This window comes from Rhagoletis pomonella, unplaced genomic scaffold (genome assembly GCF_013731165.1).
Source record: "Rhagoletis pomonella isolate Grant_MI unplaced genomic scaffold, Rhpom_1.0 Rhpom_scaffold_00005, whole genome shotgun sequence".
In the NCBI taxonomy this organism is placed as follows: Eukaryota; Metazoa; Arthropoda; class Insecta; order Diptera; family Tephritidae; genus Rhagoletis; species Rhagoletis pomonella.
Window position 1 is genome coordinate 74,323,315 of NW_023458559.1, and position 24,952 is coordinate 74,348,266.

At 34.9% G+C, this 24,952-nt stretch overlaps 1 protein-coding gene across 1 annotated transcript; it reads right to left on the bottom strand.

The window, feature by feature from the left end:
- Positions 1-305: 305 nt before the first annotated feature.
- LOC118739507 (pantothenate kinase 3-like) lies at positions 306-23,811 on the bottom strand. Its single transcript, XM_036470873.1, has 8 exons — positions 23,280-23,811; positions 11,793-11,971; positions 2,236-2,409; positions 2,031-2,149; positions 1,836-1,961; positions 1,478-1,654; positions 1,270-1,405; positions 306-614 (listed from the first exon to the last, which is right to left on the bottom strand). The coding sequence occupies exons 1-8, from the start codon at positions 23,809-23,811 to the stop codon at positions 306-308; spliced, it is 1,752 nt and encodes a 583-aa protein (XP_036326766.1).
- Positions 23,812-24,952: the final 1,141 nt, after the last annotated feature.

Sequence of the window (24,952 nt, forward strand, 5' to 3'; positions counted from 1 at the left end):
AGTTTTATTTTTCATTAAATTGTATATTTATTTATTTATTTTTCTTTTATTAAACATACACGCTTACGTAAAAACTACATACATACTTTTGCCTTCTTATATATAACACATAAAAAATGTATTATTTAAATATTATAATTTTGATTTTGCTTTCTTGTGTCTTTTTAGTTAGTAGTTTACTTCACTTTACAAGCACATTGTAACTATTATTGTTTCCTATTATTACATACATTTACATATTTTTATTTACTTCTTTGAGCTAAGAACTATGCACATTACACATTTTAAACACTAGTCCCTGTACTTCAACTATCACTATTGTTAGGACTGTTGTTGCTGGTTGGCGAACTTGTGGAATTTGTAATGTTAGATCGTGTTTCAGCTGTTGCCGATGTGGTTGTCGTAGGTTCGGGCTTCTGTGTTGTTTCAGTTGTTTCATTGAGTGCGGCTGCAATTTCGCCATTAAATTGCAAGAGACAACCCAATGCACCAAAGTAACCTTCATGTTCTAGGAAGAGTGCTTTCAGTGTGCCATTGGACCAGAACTCCATGGCATAGGCGAGTAACTTCATTGAAATGGGATTGACGCGCAAGAAGTTGCCGACAAAGACGACCTTAAATGAGGAGAGAGAGAGAGCACAAAATGAAATTAATTGGAATAGTCGAAAAATATGGTAAATCAACCCAATTAAGGAAAAATTGCTTAAATAACAAAACATATAACTTAAGGAATCCTGCTGAAGTGATAGTCCTTGGCTAGTTTCAAGATCCATTATTTTTGAATAAAAAAAAAAAAAAAATGCTGCTAAATCGTAATATGAACAGTTCTTAGTGCAAAGTTCGATTCCGCTCAACAAATGTTGGTGTTTTATTTTAGAAAATCTTGTTGAATCCGGCAAAATCTCCTAGTTTAGGCTCAGTCATCGACTTTAAAATAACGGTAAGTTAGTGGTTTCTAGCGGCTGTTTCAGAAGGAAAGCAGACGAACACAATGGACGTTCTCACGACGGTCGGGTCTACGTAACTGGAACGACCCAGATTTATATCGGGCCAAGGACTGTCACTCCAGCAGCACTCCCCAAAAACTCTTTGGGGAATTTGTATGATGTTACAACAACAACAACTACGAACACCATGGAAAAAACAATTTCAAAGGAAAAGAGCCAATTGATTAAGGTTTTTGGTGTCGGAGAAGAACTGAACTTTGGGGGATAGGATCAACTGAAGGTCTGTTAGCCCATGCGTAAGTAATTTTTACTTCTTTCTCACCTTATCCATTTTCTCATTCAAGGCACACATTCGTGCAATTGAACCAATATTGTTGGTAATTGTTACCAATGTTGCATTAGCCAAATCCTCTCGCGACACCGATGAGCGTTTATCCTTAATATGCATTTGGCCAAAACTGAAAGTACGAAAATATATACAAGTTCGGTTTAACTATTATTAAAATCTTTGGGTTTAACGCTTTACTTGCCTTGACGCCACCAAATCACCAGTCAAACCGAAACGATCATAATCGCCGCCATAGATATCACGCACTAATTTATCTACTTTACGATTGTCTCCTTTGGTTGCAAGTTGTATTGCCTCTTCAAATGAATTGCAGCCAGTTAGCAAACAACAGAGGCCAAGGAATGTACCGCCACCCAAGCTGTAAATTGATAGAAATCATGCTTAATAAATTTTAATGGGAATAGAAGAAAAATACGATCATTTTTACGCATAACAAATATTCGAAAAAACTACTTTTCAGCAATTGGATTTGCCATTTTGCTGGCCTTGTTTTTTGTTTTCTCCTCAGTTAGAAATACATAGCGCTCTCACAAACATACCTTGTGCCTGAAACACGCTTATAATTGTCCGGACCGTAGACAGCCAGTATCGACACACCTGAGCCGACATTTACCAAAATGAATGGGTACGGCTTGGAGAAATCAAAAGCACGCTTCTCGCTCTTCCTGAAAATTTTAAAGAAATCATGTAAATTAAATGAGACTTATGATCGAATTTGCAAATACAATACTCACATAATATCACGCGCATTCTCATAAAAATAGCACTCTGTGGGGTTTTGCACCTCTGCAAAAAGTATGCCCTTGATGAGCGTATCGAGTTCATCGAATTTGGCGAGTTTCATATTGACTTGCTGGAGCGCAAAAAACAAAAACAAAAACGAAATATGTATTGAAAACGATTCGCCCATAGGCATAATAGGTATTCGCGCGCCCTCACCTGCCGGAATTCATTTTCAAATTTGAATGCACCACCACCAGTAGCACAAACGGTGGTCACCAATTCGGCCATGCCCTTTTGTTTGGCCAATATGAGGAAATTGCCCATGTCAGTGGTTTGGAAGCGGATGAAATGCAGTGAGCCACGGCGTTTACGTATTTCAACATTGTCCATCTACATAAAAAAAAAACAATAGAAATCGCATATAAGTTTTATATAAGTACACACATATGTACATTAGACCAGGTCGATGACATATAAAACAAAAAAGTTTGTCAAACTAAACGAGTTTAATAAAACTAATTTCAAGCAAAGTTTCCGTCTTATGTGCGTATATCATAGAGATGGACGCGTGAGTGATTTTGGCTCACGTTCACGCACGCTCACGCTGATGGTTTTTTAAATCACGCACACTCACGTTCTGTTAAATTTTTTTCAATCACGTTCACGAACGCCCACGACTCCTAATTCTTTAATCACGCACGCTCACTCACGCTTTTTCACGAACATTTTTTTTTTCAAATAAAAACTATTTATATCTATAAATAGAATTTCATATAAACATTGGCCCTTATTATGAGAGTTGCATTCGATTTTCGATCTTCGCTGGTTATCGAAGATCGAAGATTAAAAGTAAAATTCGTATTATGAGCTATGCAACAACGTGTCACGTAGAAAATCATGTGTTTTGCCCATATCTAGTATATGTGTTCACCGACTTTTTGTCTTCCTTTGCACAAAAGATGTGTAAAGTGTCATTCAGTGCCAGCGTACAAGGTCAAGCATTGACATTGAAACAAAAACCGGTGAATAAATAAGTAAGTGTGTATAGAAATATATGTATGTTATGCATTATTGTGGACACCATCGCGTGTACAACGTTAGCCTGGATGTAGTGAAAATTCAATTCAAATTCATGCGATGCATAAATCAATGCGAGATTTTGTACGGCGATTAGTGGAGAGCTGTGCTTTTTCTTTGTAGCTAAAAAAAGAAGTAAGCTTAACACTTGGCAGCGAAGGCGAGAAAGATGAATTTTGCGATTGCATCGCATCTCGAAACTCGTGTATATACTATACCTATGTATGTATATGCCTACATATATAAATTTATAAAAGCGCACAATATGATGAGTTAAATCCGCCAATACCTTCTTTCTTTCAATTTCGTTTTCCCGTCTGGAGATTATGGGAAACAAATATAAAAGGGTAAGTAGTCTCTGGTTTGAAAGTTTCAAGTCAAGTGTGGTTTATAAAGTTTCGCAGTCGTACATGTGTACTGGATCCCCATAAAAGAAAAACATGTATGTACATTCAGCATTAGGGCTGGAACTATCCGTATACTCGGATATTCGTGCATACGGATAAAATCCGGATAACTGGTTAATATCCGTATATTTTGTTTTTCAGATATCCGGATACCCATATGCTTCTATAGGCACCTATGTATCGGTTTGTTGGAGAGTGCTCTAAGAGAGCGGGTGTGAGATTTTGAGCACCGAATATGCTGGAAATCTGTTGTGAATCAGGGATGCCAACTCTCTTAGGGCTAATTCCCCGAAATTCCTGAAAAAATTCCCTTGTTTTCAATGAAACTCCCCCGAAATGAATATATTTAAAGCATTCATGCTAATTAAAAAAAAAAAACAACAAATATTGTTAATTGTCGTATATAATATATATATGGTGGCGAAAACGAAACAAGAAAAGAGGGCGTCAAACGAAAGGTGAAATAAGTTAAAAATGTCGCAATCAGTGTTGCTAGAAAATTTGGAGGCTTATAGCTAAATTCTTCGAAAAAATAGCTAAAAAAAGACAATCAATTTGTTTCATAGCCAAACAAAATAGCTAAAAATATTTTTCTTCAAAAATAGCTAAATAAATTCAATAATTAGATTATTATAACGCAAACAAATATGAGCATACATTGAATTGGAGTAGCAAACGTGACTAGTAAATATTATTAAAATTTTAGCTCAAATCTGAAATTCTATTCTTAAAATATAAAAATATCCTTGGTTTAGTTTCACAGTTTCCTTTCCATTTCGACGAACCAGTGAAGATATTACAATAGTTAAGGGAAAACGTTGTGAACAAAACTAGACGGTTAATTATAATTAATATATATAATATACACTCGACCACATCCTCGAATTTCGTCCTTCTTACTTTGTGAGCTAAAAAAAATAAAATTGATTAAAAGGGCACTTTCAATACCCATTCGTCCTTGTAAACCAACCCTTTTTTTTACTCCAGAAAGTGTTCTCTTTCATTTTGGTATCCATATTGTTATTCTACATTGCACTGATTTAAAAAATTTTTTTTTTAAGTAATCATATCTTTGAAATTACAAGGTCCTTTGAAAAAAAACCTGACATAAGAGATTTTTTTTTTGTTTTTGTTGCACGGTGCATTCGATATAACAAAAAGGGATTAGGTATGCCAGAATACCAATTTTTGTGCTGATTGTGATTCATCAAAACGATAAAACTCTGTGTAAAAATGGAGAAATTATAAAAAAAAAGTTAAGCTAAAATAGCTAACTCGATTAAAAAAAAGCTTAAAAAGTAGCTAATAGCTAAAAATAAATTTCTATAGCTAAATGTCGAAAATAATAGCTAAATCTAGCTACAAAGTAGCTGGCAACACTGGTCGCTATGCACGATTGCAATTTATTTAATATTCACACGGTTGCATGAGGCAAAGTAGTAATGTTTTAAACCTGCAATAACTAAATGAGAGATTGTAATTACAAGTTGTAATTTATAAATAGAATTTTATCCTCAAGAGGAATGTTCTATTCAAAGTCGTTTGTATATTGAATTCCCCCAAATTTAAAGCCATGCCTCGATTCCCCCGAGAAATTCAAGTTCCACCGAAATCGGTGAATTCTGCCCCGGTTGGCATCACTGGTTGTGATTGCAGCTTTTTGACGTTGAGCTCTCATTGTTGGGTGCATTTTTTTTGCTGCACAGAGGCGGGTGTATTTCTTGGCTGCAACATGAAAGTGGTTCGGGTCCATGTTTGGTCACCGGATTGTAAGTAGATTTTAAATAGACGCTTTTAAAGCATGCTCCCAGATTTGCGTCTATCGCAAGATGGTCGAATTGGTATGGCGATGATATCAGATATAGTGTTCGCGAGATCATCAATCAACCAAGCAGAGGCACCCTAAGGGTCCGAAGATTCTAGGTGCATTCCTTGTACTCATTACCGTTTAAACATTTGTCGTGGTCCTCTTCAAAAGTAGTGGGGCCTCATCGGAGGTAAAACCACTATCTTTAAATAAATACGTGTTCCTTATGTTGCTGCCCTAAACAAATTTCTTATTCGCACACAGTAGTGCTTAATATAAAAGCTTATTTTTTCTAAAACATAAAATTCCCTTAAATTCCCTTTAAAGTAAATTTAGGGTGAGTTAAAATTGAATGTTAATTTTGGGTAAAACTTTTTAATTTCGAGGCAATACTGGGTTCAGTGGTTTTGACATTTCTTGTCATAAGGCAATGAACGAATTATTTGACAAATAGACGAATTGTCAGCTAACTCAGCCAAGGATCCGAAAGTACCTTAAATCATAAATTGCACATAATCAACCCAAAAGAGCAAAGCATATAGGCTTTATAGATATGTATAAGGAGGAAAAATTAAATATTTGGACATACAACAAATCTATAGCTCGAAAAGCATGGAAATGGGAAAATCAGTTGTATGCGTACATATTTAAATTAAGGAGCCAACTATGTAATGCTTGGCAACTACACGCCGCTACTTTTAATTCATTCATAGAGTAACGGTGTCAAAAATGTCAATTAAAACATTTCATTACGTTAATTGCGGTCGAGTAGACAAAACTATGCCAACAAAAGGATTTTGATAAAAAAAAAAAAAAACAAAGCGCGAAGTTGCCCAGCAACAGAAAAATTACTTGCTTATGCAAAATGTACTTACAGTAGCGCGACGCACAGTGGGACGTCCCCATATAAGCTGCGGCCAAAAGTAATAAGCGTACTAGAAATTCGCTGAAATTTCGTATATGCGCTATTCGGCACTTAGGAATGAAGAAATGTGGAAAATGGTAAAATTCAACGCGCTACCACGCCCACAGCTTTCGTGGGCGGAAATAGTATATGATATCCGATTTTGATGAAATTCATAGCATATGCTGGTTTTAACGAGAAAAGCATAAATCTGAAAGATTGTCAAAATCGGTTTAAACTATCGTCCAGTTAGTCTAGAAAAACAGGCGCAAAAAAAAACAAAATCTCTTTTGATTAAATTCGGTGTGCGATAATAAAGAATTTCTTATTACGGCGCCCACTCCTACAAAACGTTTTTGGCTCCAAGTACTAAATTTTGTGAATTTTGGAGAAAATGAACAGGCACATTTATTTTATTTCTAAAGAAGTTCCGATTTCTTCATTTTAAAAATGACAAAACGAAAACATCTACAATATCTGCATACTAAATTATGTGGACGATATGTATTTACACTGAAACTTTCAATTTTACCTACATTCTATATGTACAACAAAAGCTGAGCTAATGCAAGCAGGACTCTTGTCATAGAAAACTGATCTGGTCCAGAGAAGCGTCCAATTTTGATAAACAAATTTTATGAAAATTGTTGATTTGTTGAATTTTTTTAAATTTTGTAGAAAGTTTGAAGCTTTGATTTGTATGGTTTTCGTTGCAGAATTAATTAATATAATATTTTATTAAAAAATAATTTAAATTAAATAAAAGGAAATTAAATTGTCAAAACTTGTCAATATGTCGCGCTATTATTTTCGTGAACACTGCTGTACGCGCTAGTAGACGCACCTTGAAAGAAATTGATGTACTGGATGTGCATATAATTACATTCGTATCGTATCAAGACATTTCAATACAAAAATTCTTTGAATGCCGAATTTCCACTAGGCATTAAAATGACAAAAAATTGGATGCACTTAAAAAATGCCATACGATAGTGAATTTAATGACTATTTTTTTACGTAATGACATGAATATTTTTTAATGATCAATTTTTTACATTACATGTTTTGCCAAGTGGAAATCCAGCATAAGTTAAAAGGCTCGATTCGAATTCCGTAAAATGTATAAATATTTCGTGAAAATAATCTATTTATGTATGTGGAACCTTTTAAGGTTATTTATGTAGTTAATTAATATATAATAGGAATGTTAATCCCGGGATCCCGGCCTATTTTAGGTTCCAAAAATCCCGGGATTCTTGACAGATTCAGTTTTTTGGTAGGTATTATAAATGTCCTTTTAAAATCGTATCCTTGAAACTTCGCAAGATTTGTTTTTGAAAATATTATATGTTAAGAAGGAGTTATATAAACTCGATAACATCCTCGAATTTCGTATTTCTAACTTTATCAGCTTAAAAAATTGACCTATTCGTCCTTGTGAATCCAAAAAAAAAATTTAATTTCTTTGAATTCTAAAGAAATTTCCTCTTTCATTTGGATGCCATATTTTCATTTTACACTGCATTAAATTTTTTAAACAATTTTTGGAATTAATCATATCTTTGAAATTACAAAGTCCTTTAAAATAAATCCTGACGACAGACCGAAAAAATAAAAACACCACTTTAAATAAAAAAGTAGGTTTCAAACCCATTTATTTATTATTAATATTTTTATTGAGCTTTGTACCACGATTGTTTATTAGGAAAAATTGAAAAAGCAACAAAGTCTAAGCGGTAGAAGTTATAGCACTATTTCGGAGATCACCACATCTCCTCATCAGTCTTCTTTTTATAGACTTCAGCAGGGAAAAGAAGTCTGATGAGGAGATGTGGTGATCTCCGAAATAGTGCTATAACTTCTACCGCTTAGACTTTGTTGCTTTTTCAATTTTTCCTAATAAAAAATCGTGGTACAAAGCTCAATAAAAATATTAAAAATAAAATGTTAACAAGCCACAATAACATTGACAAATATTTATTTATTATTTATTTTATGGTAGGAGAGATAGAAGTAATTTTTTCGATTTAGGTTGTTGAGAAGTAATGAATATCTAAATGCCGGGACTGATCCCGGGATCGTAAAAAGCGAAAAAATTAACATATCTAATAGACAATAATAGGGTAAAGAGCTTTGTAAAGCGTTGACCAATTGTGGAGATTTGAAGGGCTAAAGTGGTAAATACAAATGTGTATGTATACTATTTACATACATTCATTTCTATTAACGTAAACATACATACATATATGTATATGCTTGTTTTACGTACATACATATGTACCCACAACCATATCTGATCAATTGCGAACAAAGGTGTTTTCCCCGATAAGCGAACACGGTTTTAGGTGCAAATACATACAGCTTAACCAATTGTCACACAAACAACCATCAAAAATTAAAATGTAATGCAAATGTAAATAGACTAATCAAAAACGAGACCAACCAACTCTGGAGGTGAATGGAATGCGTACCGAAAATCGGAACGAAAGAAACGAACTAAAGCTACATTGAAAGCGCTTTACACGTAATAAAAATTGAAAGGTTACTAAAATTGTTGACGAACAATTAAACTTGTGAAATTGGAACGGGCGGCATCAAGGAAAAGCTTGATAAATACTATGGGAACCTTGCACTATCTATTTCAATAGCTACTGTAATCTGTTGTGGTCGTACCAACACAAGTGACAGCGAACGTTCAGATCGCCCAAAAGAGGTCGTTTCCCCAAAAAACTTCGATTGCATCCATAGATTGATATCGGACGATCGGAGAATGAAGGTGATGGTTAGATGGTGGAGGTCGGAGGCAACTCAAATGAGTAGATACTTTACATTTTACATGGATATTTGCAAATGAAAAAGCCAATGGATGCCACGATTGCTCATACCCGGCCGTAAGCGCAAGGAGTGTTGGCAGTCTGGACGAGTTTTGCGCCGATTCGTAACCTTGAAATAAACATGAATCCATCACAATACACCGGAAACCAAGAAACAATGAAATCAGTGGACTTTTTTCGTTTTAACATGCACCAAGAAAGGCCAAGGTTGGCCTGTACATCAACAAGATCGTGGCGACAGGTTTCTGTGATGCCCATGCAATACCTTGAAATGGTATGACGGTCATAACGGTGAATATTATTCTAAGCTGTTGAATAGATTCGATATTGGTTTGAAATCCATAGGTTGACCGCATTTGGCGAAGAAAAAAGTGCTTTTACATCAAGACAATCCACCATGCAAAACATGGCGACTAGCCGATTTATTGCAGTGATGACAAATCGCCAATAGAATTTCTTTCATGTGTTTTAAGAAACTGATGAAGTTCGCATGAACAATAATCTTGAAAAGCATCCATATATTCCAAATTAAATTATATATTGAAAAACATAAAATTTTTCCAAGTAATTATTGCTCAAATATCGTCTATAGTAATAGTAAAGTTATAAAAAAAAACTACTCATTCAGATAATAAGGTTTAAAGCGCCTGGTAATAAGAAATCGATATGATGCCGATATTACCGGCAATAACAAAATTGCACGAACTAGGCTACGAACTGCTCCTTCCTCCAACATATTTTTCAGATTTAGCCTTCTGGGATTGTTTCCTTTTATCGAGCCTGAAGATAGTAAAAGATTAGGTTCCAATAAAGTGTTCATCACTGAAATAAACTACTGTTTTGAGGACCCTGAGTAAACATTTTATTCGAAAGGCATACAAAATTTGGAAAACACTGGAAACAACGCTGGTCTAAATGTATTGAGCTAAAAGGATACTTATCTTAAGTTATAAAACGCTTCTTCACCGAATAGCACATTTTTTATTTGAAAAATCATTGGGCTTATCAAACATCCCTCGTATGTCGGCCTACAGTTTTTCACTTCCTATGAAAATGGACATACCTACAGTATTGGCCAATACAATAGCACCCCCATTTCAAGTTGATATTGTTTGCCACTCATGTTTATTTATTAATTTTAGGAATTTTCAGTTAATAATATTCTCTCAAACAAAAATATATGTAAACCCAAGTTTAAAAGTTTTTAAAAGGCTATAAAAAACGCCCAAATTTCAAAATTTTTTCTCAGAAGTGTTAGAATTTTTTCGAGTACACAGTTTTATAGCCCATTCAATTTTAGTCTAATATTGTGCAAGTTTGAAGTGGCTAAAAATTACCGTTGATTTTTTATAATTTTTTTCGCCAAAGGTGTTGCGACTTTCTTCCATATAAAAATGAATTGTGTTTATTCGTTATATGGAAGCAAATGGGACAAAAAAAATCTAAAAAATCAACGGTAATTTTTAGCGACTTGAAACTTGCACATTGTCAGACTAAAATTGAATGGGCTATAAAACTGCGTACTCCAAAAAATTCTAAATTTTCTGAAAAAAAGTTTGAAGTTTGGGCTAAAATTTGTGGGTTTTTTTGTAGTCTTTTAAAAAGTTTTAAACTTGGTTTTATATTAGTTTTGTTAGAGATTGAACTATATATTAATTGAAAATTTTTAAAAATAAATAAGTTCACATAAGTGGCAAACAATAGCACTTTGAAATGGGGGTGCTATAGATATATCCAATACTGTATTTACACACTCCAGTTTAGTGTAAAAATAGCTTAATAACAGTTTAGTAAATTTCCCAAAAAAAAAATCTAGCTCGGAAATTTAAGCCTTCTCTATTAGTATATCTGGTCAATGACTTCACAAAATAAATAAATACAATTTAACAAAATTCAGTTTAACTAAAAGCGGATGTGCATAGACCAGCGCGCTTAATGCTGTTTATTCTGCTAAATGCTGAGTAAACATATTTAACAATTATTGACAAACTATTCATGAACATGTATGTACATTAGACCGAACCAGAAAAAAAGTTCGGCGTACCCTTTCGAATCGTAAAGTATTTTTGCAGGGCAATTTCGGGAAAAAAATTTGTTGGCCGAACTTTAGCATTTTTCATTATACCTTCGGCATTTACAGTCGGATCTTAAAGTATGATATGTACATATATATGTATATTGAAGAGAAAATTTTTTATTTGTATCAAAGTTCATTGATCTCAAGTATACCGTTGTAGTACTTATCCTCGAGATATCAGTTCTTATCGCCGCAACGTTCCGCCCTAATGTCAGTTAAAAGCTCACTAAAAATCATTAAATTTCTGGCTAAGGAAGTATTTCGATTATTCCAGTAGAAACATTTAAACTTTTTTTGCCGAATGTTGATGTTATCGAAAAATGTAAAAACGCGACTACGGTTCGGCCAAACATTTTTTTTTTTTGGAAATTTTCTTGTAAAAATACATAACACGCAGGGTTGTGCCGGAAACTTTTTTGATTTGCTTGTAAGGCGGTACGGTCTAATGTACATGCATATATCGAGCCCTAACCGCCAAAAAGACGTAAGCGACATTTTTTAAATTTTATTTTTGATGCAGAAATGTTACTAAAACATCTAGATGCTTTCTGTATCAAAAAAAAAAAACATTTAAAAAAAAATGTCGTTTACGTCTCTTTGGCGGTTAGGGCTCAATATGTATACCTAGGTAAAACATTCTTAACGCGCTTTGTTATGGTTCACTAACCTGTAGATGTGTATCACGATGCCCTGTTTTGCCATAGGCAGAATTTTTAGTTAAGTATCGGCGTATATTTCTTAAAATTTCAGCCTCCTGATCCTGTTCATCGGGTGTTATATCCTTTGGCTCGAAGTAGACTAGCTTTGTAAGTGTGCCACCAATATCCATGCCGAACCATGGCATAGCTGTAAGTATAAGAAAGTAATATAGAATTGTGAGTAAAAAAATAATTAATCAAAATTGCGGTAAAAATAAAAGTAATTAGTCATTAAAAAATTAGGGTATTAGTAAGAATAAAATGATGTTAGACTGGTAGTTAGATATTGCATATTTGGAATTGTTATAAAATTGCGAAAGTAACGAATAGCTTAATATATACAATACAAGTTTTTAAGAATCCTTATATCACTCCGAATCAGTATTGCCGCGAATCATTTTTAGTGGTAGCCAAATTCCTTTATAAAAAAAGGGTTAAAGAAGAGCTATAAAAAGTCGTTGTGGCTAAAAATGGTAGCTAAAAATTTTTACTTACATATACATACATATATAAGTATACACGCAAACATTTTCAATAAGTAATGGTATAGAAAAACGAACTCTGGAAAAAAGCTAATACTTTACCCAAACAAAAAACCTTTTTGTATAAAAGGGGAAATATACGACATCAAGTGATTGTACCATCAGGCTCGAAGCATATAACTTTTCAGAATGCTGGTACAATATTTATTTCTTTACAAATGAGGTCCAGAAAAGATCGAAATGATTAGAGCCGAAATTTCATAATTTGTCTACCGTTTTGTTAAACATTGTTTTTTTTTTTAATTCACAACTGCAATATCGTGAACATACTCTTCCACAAACACTCTTATAGTGCAAGAAATTTCCGCCAAAATACTTTTTACTTAGCAAATTGAGCTAATTTCACCATTCACGACACCAGCATGCTGGTACAATCATAAAATTTTCAAATAGTTTTTGAAGTCGCACCAGCAGCTGGTACAATCACACCCCAAGAACATACACGGTCAATCGACTTGAGGGGCCATTTAACAAATTTTAAGGGCCGTAAACTTATCTATATTAAACTATAGATAAATCGTTAATAGATAAGTTAACAGCCCTAACACTTTTACAGTATGTATGTATAAAAACGTAAGGAATATACAATACATATCTTCGATGTTTTTGCAAAACCGCCTGTCGACCAGTTGCAAAACCGCCTAAATTGCCGTTGTGGCAAAAATGAGATTTGGTAACCCACAAATCGTTAAATCGTTATTAAAACAACAGATTTAAAAAAAAAAATCATCGGGATATTGCAGAACTATAATGGACTATAAAACTGCAAACTTAGAAGCTTTCTAAAAATTCTGAATTTAAAGCTTGTTGTTGCGAAAACTTACTTTTCGTACTGCGTATTCACAATGGAATTCAGCGGTTTGTAAATATTTCTCACAGCCCTTATTTTAATTTTTAGTGCTTTAATTTTCACGTTTTGTATTTTTTTAATCTATAATGTGGTTTGTGATTTTTTTTATATAGTGACCTTTTATTTTAAGCTTCTGTATTTTTCGATTGTACCAAAACAGGATGAATTGAGCCAAAAGTGCCTCTGTGAATGAAAGTGCCAAAAATGGTACTATTGTGCCGACTTTCCATCACTGCTACACATGCGCTGACCTATCAAAAACGGTATAAATGTAAATACAATACAATACACTAATTGAATCTTCTTTTAAGTTCTGCTTTCAGCCCAGCTATGAGCGGTACTCTCATAGCGCTTGCCATCCAGAGTAAAAACATCTGCCGTAATAATTAAATCACCACCTGGAACTAGTGTGAACTCATGATGCAATAATACAAGGTGGTATCAGTTGTGACAGCTCGATTTGACACTGCCTTAGCTCAGTAGAATGAGAAGAAAAACGGGAAGAAATGAATCCCCATATGGGGGAAAAATATAAAATTTCACATTTTCTCCTAAACAAAATATGCTTTTTTATAGTACATTCGTTATAAAATGAAATAAAATAAGATAAAATACCTTTTTAAAAAAACAAAGTGTGTATACTGAGAAAAAATATAAAAAACATTCAACTATATTAATGGGCAAAGAATAGTTAAAGAAGTAATACTGTTTCACGTAAGGCAGTCAATATGGCGGAATTAGAGCGAGAAGTTGCCAACTGACCAACACCTTGTATTATTGCATCATGGTGTGAACTAGCTTATATGTAAGTAAGGAAGGAGCTTGGCTGCCATTACAGAACTTTCTTGACTCTTCATCTTGACCAATTCACCCACGAGAAATGTGTAGCCTGTCGCAGATAAATTAAGGTCTGATTATGGCAACTTAACGTTACTTAAAAATATTCTTAAATGGCTGTTGCTTATATTTGGACAGCCGAAACTTAACACAACTTAATGCCACGCCGAAGTATTTATTAACTAAGATCACATTGAATTGGCCTTGAAAATACTACTATGTTTACGCTTTAAGCGAATTCACCGATGGGTTAAAAATTTTGATGAATGGTTATCTGGAGAAAAGTGCGGAACTTCTTTTTTAAATAGCGATAACTGACTCAATGGGCCTCATGCATAAAAAGTGAGCTTAAGCTCAGACTTCATTTTTGTACTGATTGAGTGAGCTCAAACTTATAAATTTGTACTGAAAATCGAGTCCGAGCTTAAGCTCACTTTTCATGCATGAGTCTCAATATCTCGAATTACTTCAAATTAGGCTTCATGAAACGGATTGTTCCTACAGAGCAGACTTGGATTCATCACTATCTATCTATCCGATGGTACAGAAGAAATCTAATACTGTGTATGAAGTTTGAGGTATCCAATCGCCTGCAAAGGCAATATCTATTGTATTCAGAAGACATTTGATTGATCAATTACTAATACCAGGGACGGAAAATAATCATTCTTTTTTTTAAATTTTAACCAAAAAATCAACAAGTCCATGGAAATCGTCATAAAACAATTTTAACTATACTCAGGTATTTCTGTGTATTTGATATTTGAGTTTTAATTTTTCGGTCAAAAGTAATTATTATTACTTCATTTTTATTTTTTTGATCAAAGATAAAAATTATTATTAAGTTTTAGATTATTTTACTCATAATGATTACCGTCCCTGACCAATACCAATTCGTCTTCGAAACATGAAATAACTTTACATATAAGTATTTCGGAAAAGAAAAAAGGGCTTCGGGAGAAAGTTACTGATGTCGGCTATTTCTATTTTGAATGCCTAAAGCTGTGATGGACAAAAATGTAGCGCATCTAAAACGCTTTTTAACCCGGAAAAATAAAAAAAGTCCCTTCTTTATAAATGATTAATATGTTAAAAGACCTGATATTTCGATTGAGATAACTAAAAACAATATTAAAAATTACCATCATTGAGAAAAATGACAAATAAATTTTCGTTTCGAATTTTCACCGTGAAAAGGGGAAAATTTTGGAAAACGCATAGCACCATCGGGTAGCCCGAACAAAAATCTATAAAAATCATAGTTTTTGAATTATTTTTCCCATTTTCTGTCTGCTTCCCAACTAGTCGAAAAAAGCTAGTTTTGCACCGCTGAGCGCGTCTGGGGCATTTGATGTGAATCGCCCTATATGAAATATCGCTAGCTTAGAGTGAAAAGTTGTTAATTCCTTTTTTTATAAAAACTTATATTTTGATACTGGAGGCTAGAGAAATTAAAAATACATCGTTTTGAAAAGGGTAAAGGTCCTTCTTTTATGTTTTCTCGTTTATATTCAATGAAAGGAAAATTCGCTAAGTCCAAAAAAAGCTCCGGAAATTCGAGATAAGGCCAAAATAGTACGAAATCGTTTAATAAAGATCGAGTCCCTCTGATTCGTATGGCTTTTGGCTTTGCTTTAAAAGAAGTTTTTTTCCTCTCCTGTACAATTTTTAAATTGGGACTTAGCAACGTTTCACTCTACGCTAGCGATATGTAAATATACGAACAATTTTTTCTTGAGAGCGGCAAAGGGATTTAAGAATTTTTGATAGAAGAAAATTTCTTTTTCATTTCTTCAGCGACTATTTGTATGAATATTAAAGCAAACCCCCTATTGAAACACATTTAGAAAATTTCGTTGAATGCAGCCTATCGCGCAATGGTTACGTATTCAATTAAAAACTGAAAATACTTTATTTTAGTTATTTGCAGTAGTTTGGTATTTAAGCAGAGAAATACTACTGACCGTAGCAGAACCAAAATTATGCAAAGCAAGCCACTTTTAGTCGACCATTCATTTATTTGCTTAATCAATTAGTTTCAGAGGTATTGCCAAGTGCATAGCACAGCAACTATGGCAACACAAGTTATAATATGGGCTTATAAATGCAGCTCATCGGTCCATTATCCATTATTTGGAATTTTCTCGAAGTATTTTGTTGTAAATATTGTATAGGGGTATTCTCTGAGTCTTGCAAAGCCCTTGCACGGTGCACAGATTGCACGGATTGCACGGAAAAAACCGGTTTTCGTATGGGACAGCTTTGCAAACCGTGCAATCCGTGCACCTTGCAAGGGCTTTGCAAGACTCAGAGAATACCCCTTATGTGTCTATTAGTATAGCACATTACAATAGCGGTATTCATACTGGCTGATTTGCTTTGTTAATTGTTGATCTTGCCGGTCAATTAACGCAGCCATTTGCTTTTGGACTGTGTATATTTTTAAACTACTCGATCGATGACGCTTTTAGCCCAGAATAGCTTACAAATCTCAAGGATTCTTAAAACCACAAACAGTACAATTTTGCTTATTTACTTGGACATACTAATATTCAGCGTAAAATAAACTCTTCAAGTATCAAACGTTAGTTAGCACAGTTTTGGCCGCTTGTACTCAATGTTCAAAAAGTGCACAAATAACAAAAAAAAATGACTATTATGAGCACTAACCTGTGCGTAATAGCTCCAAAGCGTCAGCTAGATGCATTTTTAAGTTATTTAGTTTACTTTTTTTTTATTAGTTTTATTTTATTTTTTTGTTCAATAAATATCAATGTCGGCGATATGTCAACGCTTCATGGAAAAAAGGCTGTTATTTGAGGAAATTCCAACAGCACTTCCTTCACAGCACGATCACTTCTCAAGAGAGACACAAAAACTCAATGGATCGAGCGGCTAAATATTGCGTTTGTGGGAGCGTGGCGTAACAAAAAAAAAACACTTGTCACTGTATGAGAGATAGCTTAGCAGCAGCAAGCAGATTGTAAAGCGTAGTTGTGGTATTTCTGCTCATTTGACATTGAATGGAAAGTGCCCGGATTTATGAACATATAACTAATTAAATAAAAAAAAAATAAAGTGTTTACATATTGCATATCGACAGCGATAGATAACGAGGTCGTTGTAAGTTGAAAGCACTTTTGCGGGTTAGATGAATACATATGTATGTAAGTAAATGAAAGCAATGAATATGGGGAAAAAGTAAACTAATTCGCTATCAAGCACACGACACAACTTTAGCACATGTCCGGTGACAACTGGCGACTGACTAGAAGTGTTAGCCGTGCGGTTAAAGCAACGTACTTACTTTCTACTAAACACAAATTCATATGCACGTTTATGTATGCACATATGTACATACACGTATACAGATATGTATGAATATTTATATGTATGTTTCAGTAAATATTTAAGTGCATAGGGGCAATGAGCAAACATATGTATGTACCAATTACAAATAATTTTAATAATCGGCTTTTTTAGCAATTAAAGAACACAGTTGAAATTTAATGAAGATAGAAGAGAATTTCCGTTTAAAGAAGTAAGAAACGCAATATTTGAGTTTATATACATATATGTATATATACATGTATGCGCATACAAATATATTTACATATAAGAAAATTGCAAGTCAGTTCAGTTCTCACTTTGATAACACTGTACAACAAAATCCAACTTTTCCCAATATAACAAGGTTCCAAGTCCATTTTTTTAAATTGTTCAGGAGAGACGAAAAATCGATGTAGTTTCGTATTACCTGGCATTCAACATCAAAAACTAAATTTTGAAAAAAAAAATGGACTTGGCACCTTTTCACCTTTATGTAGCGATATTTGTGTTTATAAATACACATATTACCTATATATCTGTGGCTATAAGCAATAACCGCCTAATTCGACTTAAGAAAGGATAGGAGTTATATATGCTGTCATATTCTGGAACTACTATTCCATGTGTATTGAAATCCCCTTCTCGCCAGCTAGGCTATTTAAAAAGTTACAGACGAACATATTTTGGTTTCCCGATAACGTTAACATTACAATCCAAATGTTTAAAACGTTTTTTCTCGAATTCAGGTTTTTCGACATAGGCGGTTATTGCTTATATACAGCAATACAGATATGAGGCATTGAGGGCCAGAGTAGCCTGACTGACTTTTTAAAAAAAGTGAAGTAGAGTTTAAAACGCATTACTCGAAACGAACCTGTAATAGCCCCAGGCACGCCCTCTTAGTCTTCTTTTACTATAATAGGTATCAGCACGTACATAAATACATATGTATGTATGTAGGTGCAGATTTTTTTTTTTAGATAGGCTGCTCTCGCCTCATATACAGAGAGTTTTTTTGTACGTTGACATATAGGAAAATTTTACAAACCAAAAACTTTCCATACACGCTAACCCTCTTAAGCACATTTTCAGTTTAGACTTATTACTGGCATTTTAGATGAATTTTGAGCTTAAAATTTAATGGTTAATATTTTTCTAAAACATTTGAAACCATTACATTCCTATTTTAGATATATTTTTTGCACTTTTCTAAAAAATGACAAAAAATACCCACCTATTAAGGAGTTGGAGGGTTAAAATGTTTCACAGAAATGTTCTCCGTCGTATTTTTAATAAAACCGCTGGACATATCGTATGCCTAAAATGTAAGGATCATTTTCTACGCCGATTTTCCATTAGAATGTGCAAAAAGCGGAGAAACTTTGACCGCCCTAAAATAAAATTCAGACGCAAACTTTCAAAACTCCGGTACACGTATATTGAGGGCTTATATTCGAAACCTGCTATCAGCGATTTTCAAAAAAGTACTTTCTGATGTTAGAACATATCTTAGACTTAGCTGATGTTAATTTTATCTTTACAATGGAATTGAAAATTCTTCGAACAAACGATAGCATCATTGATGACAGTTAAGTCTCAGACAAGTTCTAATATCAGAAAGGACTTTTTGTGAAAATCTCCGATTGCAGGTTTTGAATATAAGCGTTCGATATATTGGATTTTGGTCCTCTCTACCAGAATCCTTTGTGAGAACATTGTAATTTGTTTGTGTTGTATAGTGTAATCAAACATTTCAAAGGTTTCTTATCAAATTTATGGTTAATTGAAAGGAACAAAGCGAAGTAACTAATTGTTAGTGGCAATGAAAACACAAATAAACGAAAACAAATGATTTCATTTACTATTTTATGCGAATCAAATAAAATCCATATCTTATCAATTTATTCGTAGCTATATACATATGCATGTATGTATACTCTAGCAAACACCTCGATATTCAGATGTTTCATTTTCGTAGCTGTTGAAGCATCTTGGTCTATGGAAAACTTTCTGAAATACATTTCGATTGGCATAAATTTGTATTAAAATGTTTTATTTAAGGTACGTAGGTACATATCTAACAGATACAAGTGGATACCCTATTTAAAATTTTTTTTGGAATAAAGTGTTTTCAAAAGCTTTTCGTTTCGCATCCACCTTGACCTAGCAGATTGATCAGGGATGTCATGGAAGATATTCCGTTCACATTAGAGCGCTGGTGCACACCGGCCTGCCCGCGGGAAAAGCTTTGCCAGGCGGTAGAGCAGGCACTAGAGAAAAGAGGAGTACAAGCACCTGTTCGCAGGTGTATAGAAGCGCACAAGAATAGCAGAGATCACAGTAGGGAATAAGTCTTTGCAAATAGAAACTACGAATGGGTGCCCACAAGGGGGCGTCTTATCACTCCTCCTTTGGAGCCTAGTAGTAGATGAACTCTTGCAAATGCTATCATCTGGAATCCGATGCCAAGGCTACGCGGATGACATCGTCATAATAGCAAGAGGAAAGTTCGAGAACACCCTCTGTGACATATGTATGTAGTCCAGAGAGCCCTAAAAATAACAAAGAAATGGTGTGTGGATAAAGGTCTTAAAATTAACCAAACAAAAACATCGATTATCCCATTCACAAGAAGAAGAACCCTACCGGGAATGAGAACTATAGCTCTCGATAGCACGAAAGTCGGCGTCGTCTCGGAAGTGAGACACTTGGGCATCACGCTCGACGCTAAACTCTCATGGAAGGAACAGGTCGATGTGACGACATCCAGAGCTGTAAAAGCGCTAATGGTATGCAAACGTCTGGCCGGAAATCGGATTCTCAGATGGATGTATGCCATGATAGTAAAGCCCATGATAACCTATGAGGCGATGGCCTGGGGTTCGAGAGCCAACCTAGAGACTGTGAGGCGTTCAATCACAAAACTGCAACGACTTGTGTGTGTGCGCATCACAGGCGCAATGTGTACCTGCCCAACAGCAAACATTGGAGGTTATTCTCGAGCTCACGGCACTGCACATTAGCCAAACGATCCCTAATGAATTTCACCAGGGAGGGTTTTGGAAGAGGAAAAGTGGTATCATTTCGAAATATGGAATCTCTCAGGGCCCAACTACCCCTGACAGAACTCCCACGAGATGATATCTGCAGAATCATTAGTTTCGAAAGAAAATACAAAGTAGAACTGGGGAACAAGGCAAGTTGGAATGACATAAATTTAAATAAATACTCCCATCTACGCCCCCTTATTTGGTACACAGACGGCTCAAAAACGCCCGAAGGCATCGGAGCTGGAATCTTTGGGCCAAGAACAAGGGTCTCAGTTCCGATGGGCAGACTGCCTAGCATATTTCAGGAGGAGGTTCACGCCATTAGTCTGTGTGCAGAGATCAATCTTCAGCGAAAGTACCGTTATGAAAATATATTAATATTAAGCGAGAGTCAGGCTGCATTCAGTGCCATTATCTATAATGAAATCAAGTCTGCAATGATTCTTGAGTGCGTCGAGAGGCTAAACGCCTTTGCGGCAGCCCACGAGGTCTTCCTCCTCTGGGTGCCGGGCCACAAGGGCATAGAAGGTAATGAGCAGGCATACATGCTTGCCATGAAAGCGGCAGCAGCAACACCAATAGGCCCCGAGCCGCCCTTCTTTGCGGTAGGACCGCACACCATCAGAGAAGAGCTTAGGAGAGAAGAGAGAACTAGCAGAGAACAGCACTGGAACCAAGCCCCTGGGCTGCGACAGACAAATAAACAACTGGGAGGTTACAATAGGGAAGGATACGATAAACTAATTAATCTCCCAAAGTATAAACTAAGAGTTCTAACAGGTATTTTAACAGGCCACTGCAGATTAAGAAGTCACCTACATAAACTCGGGATCTCGGGATCCAACAATGTATGCCGGTTCTGTGATAACGCAGCTGAGACTTCTGAGCATCTACTTCTCGAATGTGACGCCGTGGCTAGGAGACGGGAGAAATACCTCGGGTCATTATGCCCGCAGCCGAACCACATACACTCGATGTCAACAAATAATGTTTTGGATTTCCTACGGGAACTAGGACCGAGCGAGGTGTTGTAAGGACGAAGAGGGCACAATAGATCTCCTGGTCGCAGTGCATACCTCAACTAATATCTGGGAATAATATCATTAACAAAATAACAAGTGCGCAAGTTGTGATTTAAAGAAAATTCCAGCTTAATCTTTATAGCCATTTATTGCTACATTTAAATAATCTAAGCGATATATTTGATATCTCATTCGATTTATTTAGCTTATGTTCTTTGATTGAAAGGTAATAAAACGGTTTTTATTAAAAATATAAATGCAATTTTTATACGCACATATATTACTCAGCACTTAAAGATACGAGACCCATACACTCTAGGTCACTGTAATAGCTGCAGTTGATTATTAAAAGAAATAATCGTCTTATTTCATTAGTGGTAAACTTTAATGGAATATTTTATATATTTATTTTAGAGAGAAAGAACTATAAATAGTTATTACACTGAACAGTGCAGCAGTCGGCGCACTTAAAGGATCACTCGATGGCGATCGCGGTGATGGATGCTAATCCAAACGGGCAAAGTGTTGAGCCAAATCCTGATACCATTGCAATGGACAAAAGGGTCGTTGGACCAAACAACCCGCAACGAAATCGAGACGTTGATATGGTCAACTTGGTCTCTTGGCGATGACGCAAAGACAAACATGGACCAAGAGCATCATCTACTCTTGTCTCAACATGAAAAGGCGATTGCGCCTGAAATTAAATTTTCTGGAGCAAGAAAGAAACGCTTCTCTTTTCAAAGGCGTCAGCGAGTCGGGAAGGAACGCCTACACTCGACAAATCCACATGCATATAATACTTACAATTAGGGCTGGGGACCAACCGAATATCCGTTCGTATATTCATGTATACGGATAAAAGCCAGATATCTGGCTAGTATCATTTCCTTTTGTTATCCGGATGTCCGATTTAGTATCCGGATAATGGGATTTTTAATCAGATATTCAATACATGTAAGCAATAAAATAATAATAATGCAAAAAATGGAACTGGCAGCCAAATCTTCTAATTATTTTACTGAATCTTACTAGCGAAATTTTTTGTGATTTGAGGATTGGAAATTAATTTAAAGCTAAATAAAAACACACGAAGTATAAACAAATACAAGTGTATAAAACAAACGAAATTTTAGTTTCGCCTTAGCATGGAAAATTTCATTCACGGCTCAGGCCCAATGCTTCATAACAAAACAAAACATCCGCATGTGCAATGAATGATTCACATAGAATTTATACAAATTTTACTTATGTAAATAATCGTTTAGACACACGCGCATGCATAAGGAGCGTGTTGGAATGATTACAACTGATCATACAATCATTCGAATTAGAATTAGTATAATCTAAGGGATGCACGGGGAGAGCAAGAGAAGCGAATTACATACATATATCATATAAGTATTTGTTAATTGCAAAAACTTTCTTTAAATTAATTTCAATGCATTCTTAAATAACTTTACGATTAATATCAGCTAATTAAAAATCTCGGAAATTTTGATTTTATTGCACATGCCGAAAAAGGTGGCAGTCTTATCAGACAATCCTAACCTTTGCAACGCGAAGAAAGGGCAGTCGGTGCCGTTTGGCGACGCAGGCATCACGCAGTGTTCACATGAAATTTCAAGTTTACAGATAAGCTATTCAAGTGAAATTTGAACTATTGCTTAATTAATAATCTTAAATTTTTTTACAAAACAAAAAACTACAGGGGCGCCATTGGAGCGTTCTTCGCTCTTCAAGTGCCACACACACACACACACAGTTCATCGACACTCTTTCTTTTATCTAACAAACAAACTCCTTCCTTCACAGCAAAACTTACACATAAATTCATCAGTCTCGTGCATCTGCTGTTGCTGCGACGATGAGGACTCTTTACTGCTTTCCGCACTTTGAACTGCGATGCGATCCAAGGCATCCGCCCAATGTTGTGTTCTTTTGTCCGCCACGCATGCTGACTCATTGTTGCCATTCTGACTATTCAAACGCTTGTTTTTACTATCAGCATCATGCTCAGTGGTCGAATGATCTTGCTCACAATGACTCGTGCCATTGATGGCGCAGTCAGAAGATTCAGATTGTTGCTGTTGCTGTTGCTGTTGCTGTTTTTGTTGTTGCTTTGCTGCTGAAAATTTCCATGAAGCACGCCAAGAGTTTCGTTTGGCTAGTATGGCAGGCGGTTTGACGCCGGTGGGGGAGGGCGATTTCTTATCGACACCATTGTTGCTGCAACTGTTGCTGCTGCTGCTGCTGCTGCTGCAGCTGGTGCCCATTTTGGGAGCGGTACTGTAGTTGTGCAGCTTAAAAATCTTCAAATTTATGGAATATTTTGAGTCCTTTGCTGGCACTTTCATTTTGTTTTGGGTTTATGAATAGTTTTTGAAAATTATTTGCACTTAAATTTTCTACTTTTGGTAAGGAAAATAGCAGTTGCTTTTTAAAAAAGCGGTGCGTAGAAAATATCACAGCCAAAATTCTTAAAACTAGAATTTTTGGGGCAATAAATATTTAAAATTTGGTTTTGAATTTTTTAATTTAGATTACGATTTTTTGGTTTAAAATAAATTTTTATGTTAAAGTTAAATTTTTTATATACTTTTAAACTTTTTACATCAATTAGTTAATAGCTGGAAAATTTATCGAAGCCACTAAATTTTCCTAGTGTTTTCTGTTAAAAAAAAAATGGCGAGTTTGGTAATTTTAAATTCGGTTTTTGAAATTTATATATGTATTTTTATGTATTTCTTCCAGCGAAATAGATATTTTTATGTTTAGCTGTTATTTGTTTTTTTTTTGTGTGATGAAATTCACATTTTTTTCAATCAGTTTTGTCCTTCCTGCGAAAAGGATATGTTTTTGTTGCACAAGTTTTAATTATTTTTATTTGACTTTAACTAAGCGAAAAAGGGCTTATTCCGCTTGAGTTGTTGGTATTTAATAATAATTTTATTTAATTTTTTAAATTTTATTTTTTTGAAATCTATTCAGTAACTACGATTTCTTTACTTATATCTTTAATTATCGTTTTTTTACCACAGACTTTCACAAATTAATTTTTTTGTTATTTTTTTAGTTTTTCCTCGCGAACTGTGTTATTCCAGCGTTTTAAAGCCACTTACATACACTCATTTGCATGGTACTATTTATGTACCTATGTTTGTGTAAGCACGCTAGGTCTATCGTTTTCTTATTGTTTTCAATTTCTTTCACTCAAAATCACACCATTGGAAACACGTTTCGAGGCGCATACAGCAGAAATGGCTAATGGAAACGTAAAGACGACTGTTCGCGAGCGCGCCTGTTGAACGTATGAATGCGTTCCGATCATGGCATGTCTGGGTAAGCCGGGTACGCCAGAAGTACAGTACCATATATGTATATAAACAATCTAGGTACATAGGCGATATATAGAAATTGTATACGAACCTATGAACATTAGTGCGGGTATATTTTTTTTTGACTATGCGCGTATAGCATAGCAGTAATTCTAAGTAA

Excerpts from the sequence above, each read along its gene's own strand:
- LOC118739507 (XM_036470873.1), bottom strand. The coding sequence starts at position 23,811 with ATGAAAGTGCCAGCAAAGGACTCAAAATATTCCATAAATTTGAAGATT. Across the intron at positions 1,406-1,477 it reads GGTGATTTGGTGGCGTCAAG|TTTTGGCCAAATGCATATTA; the intron begins GCAAGTAAAGCG and ends TCGTACTTTCAG. Across the intron at positions 615-1,269 it reads TGAATGAGAAAATGGATAAG|GTCGTCTTTGTCGGCAACTT; the intron begins GTGAGAAAGAAG and ends TCCTCATTTAAG.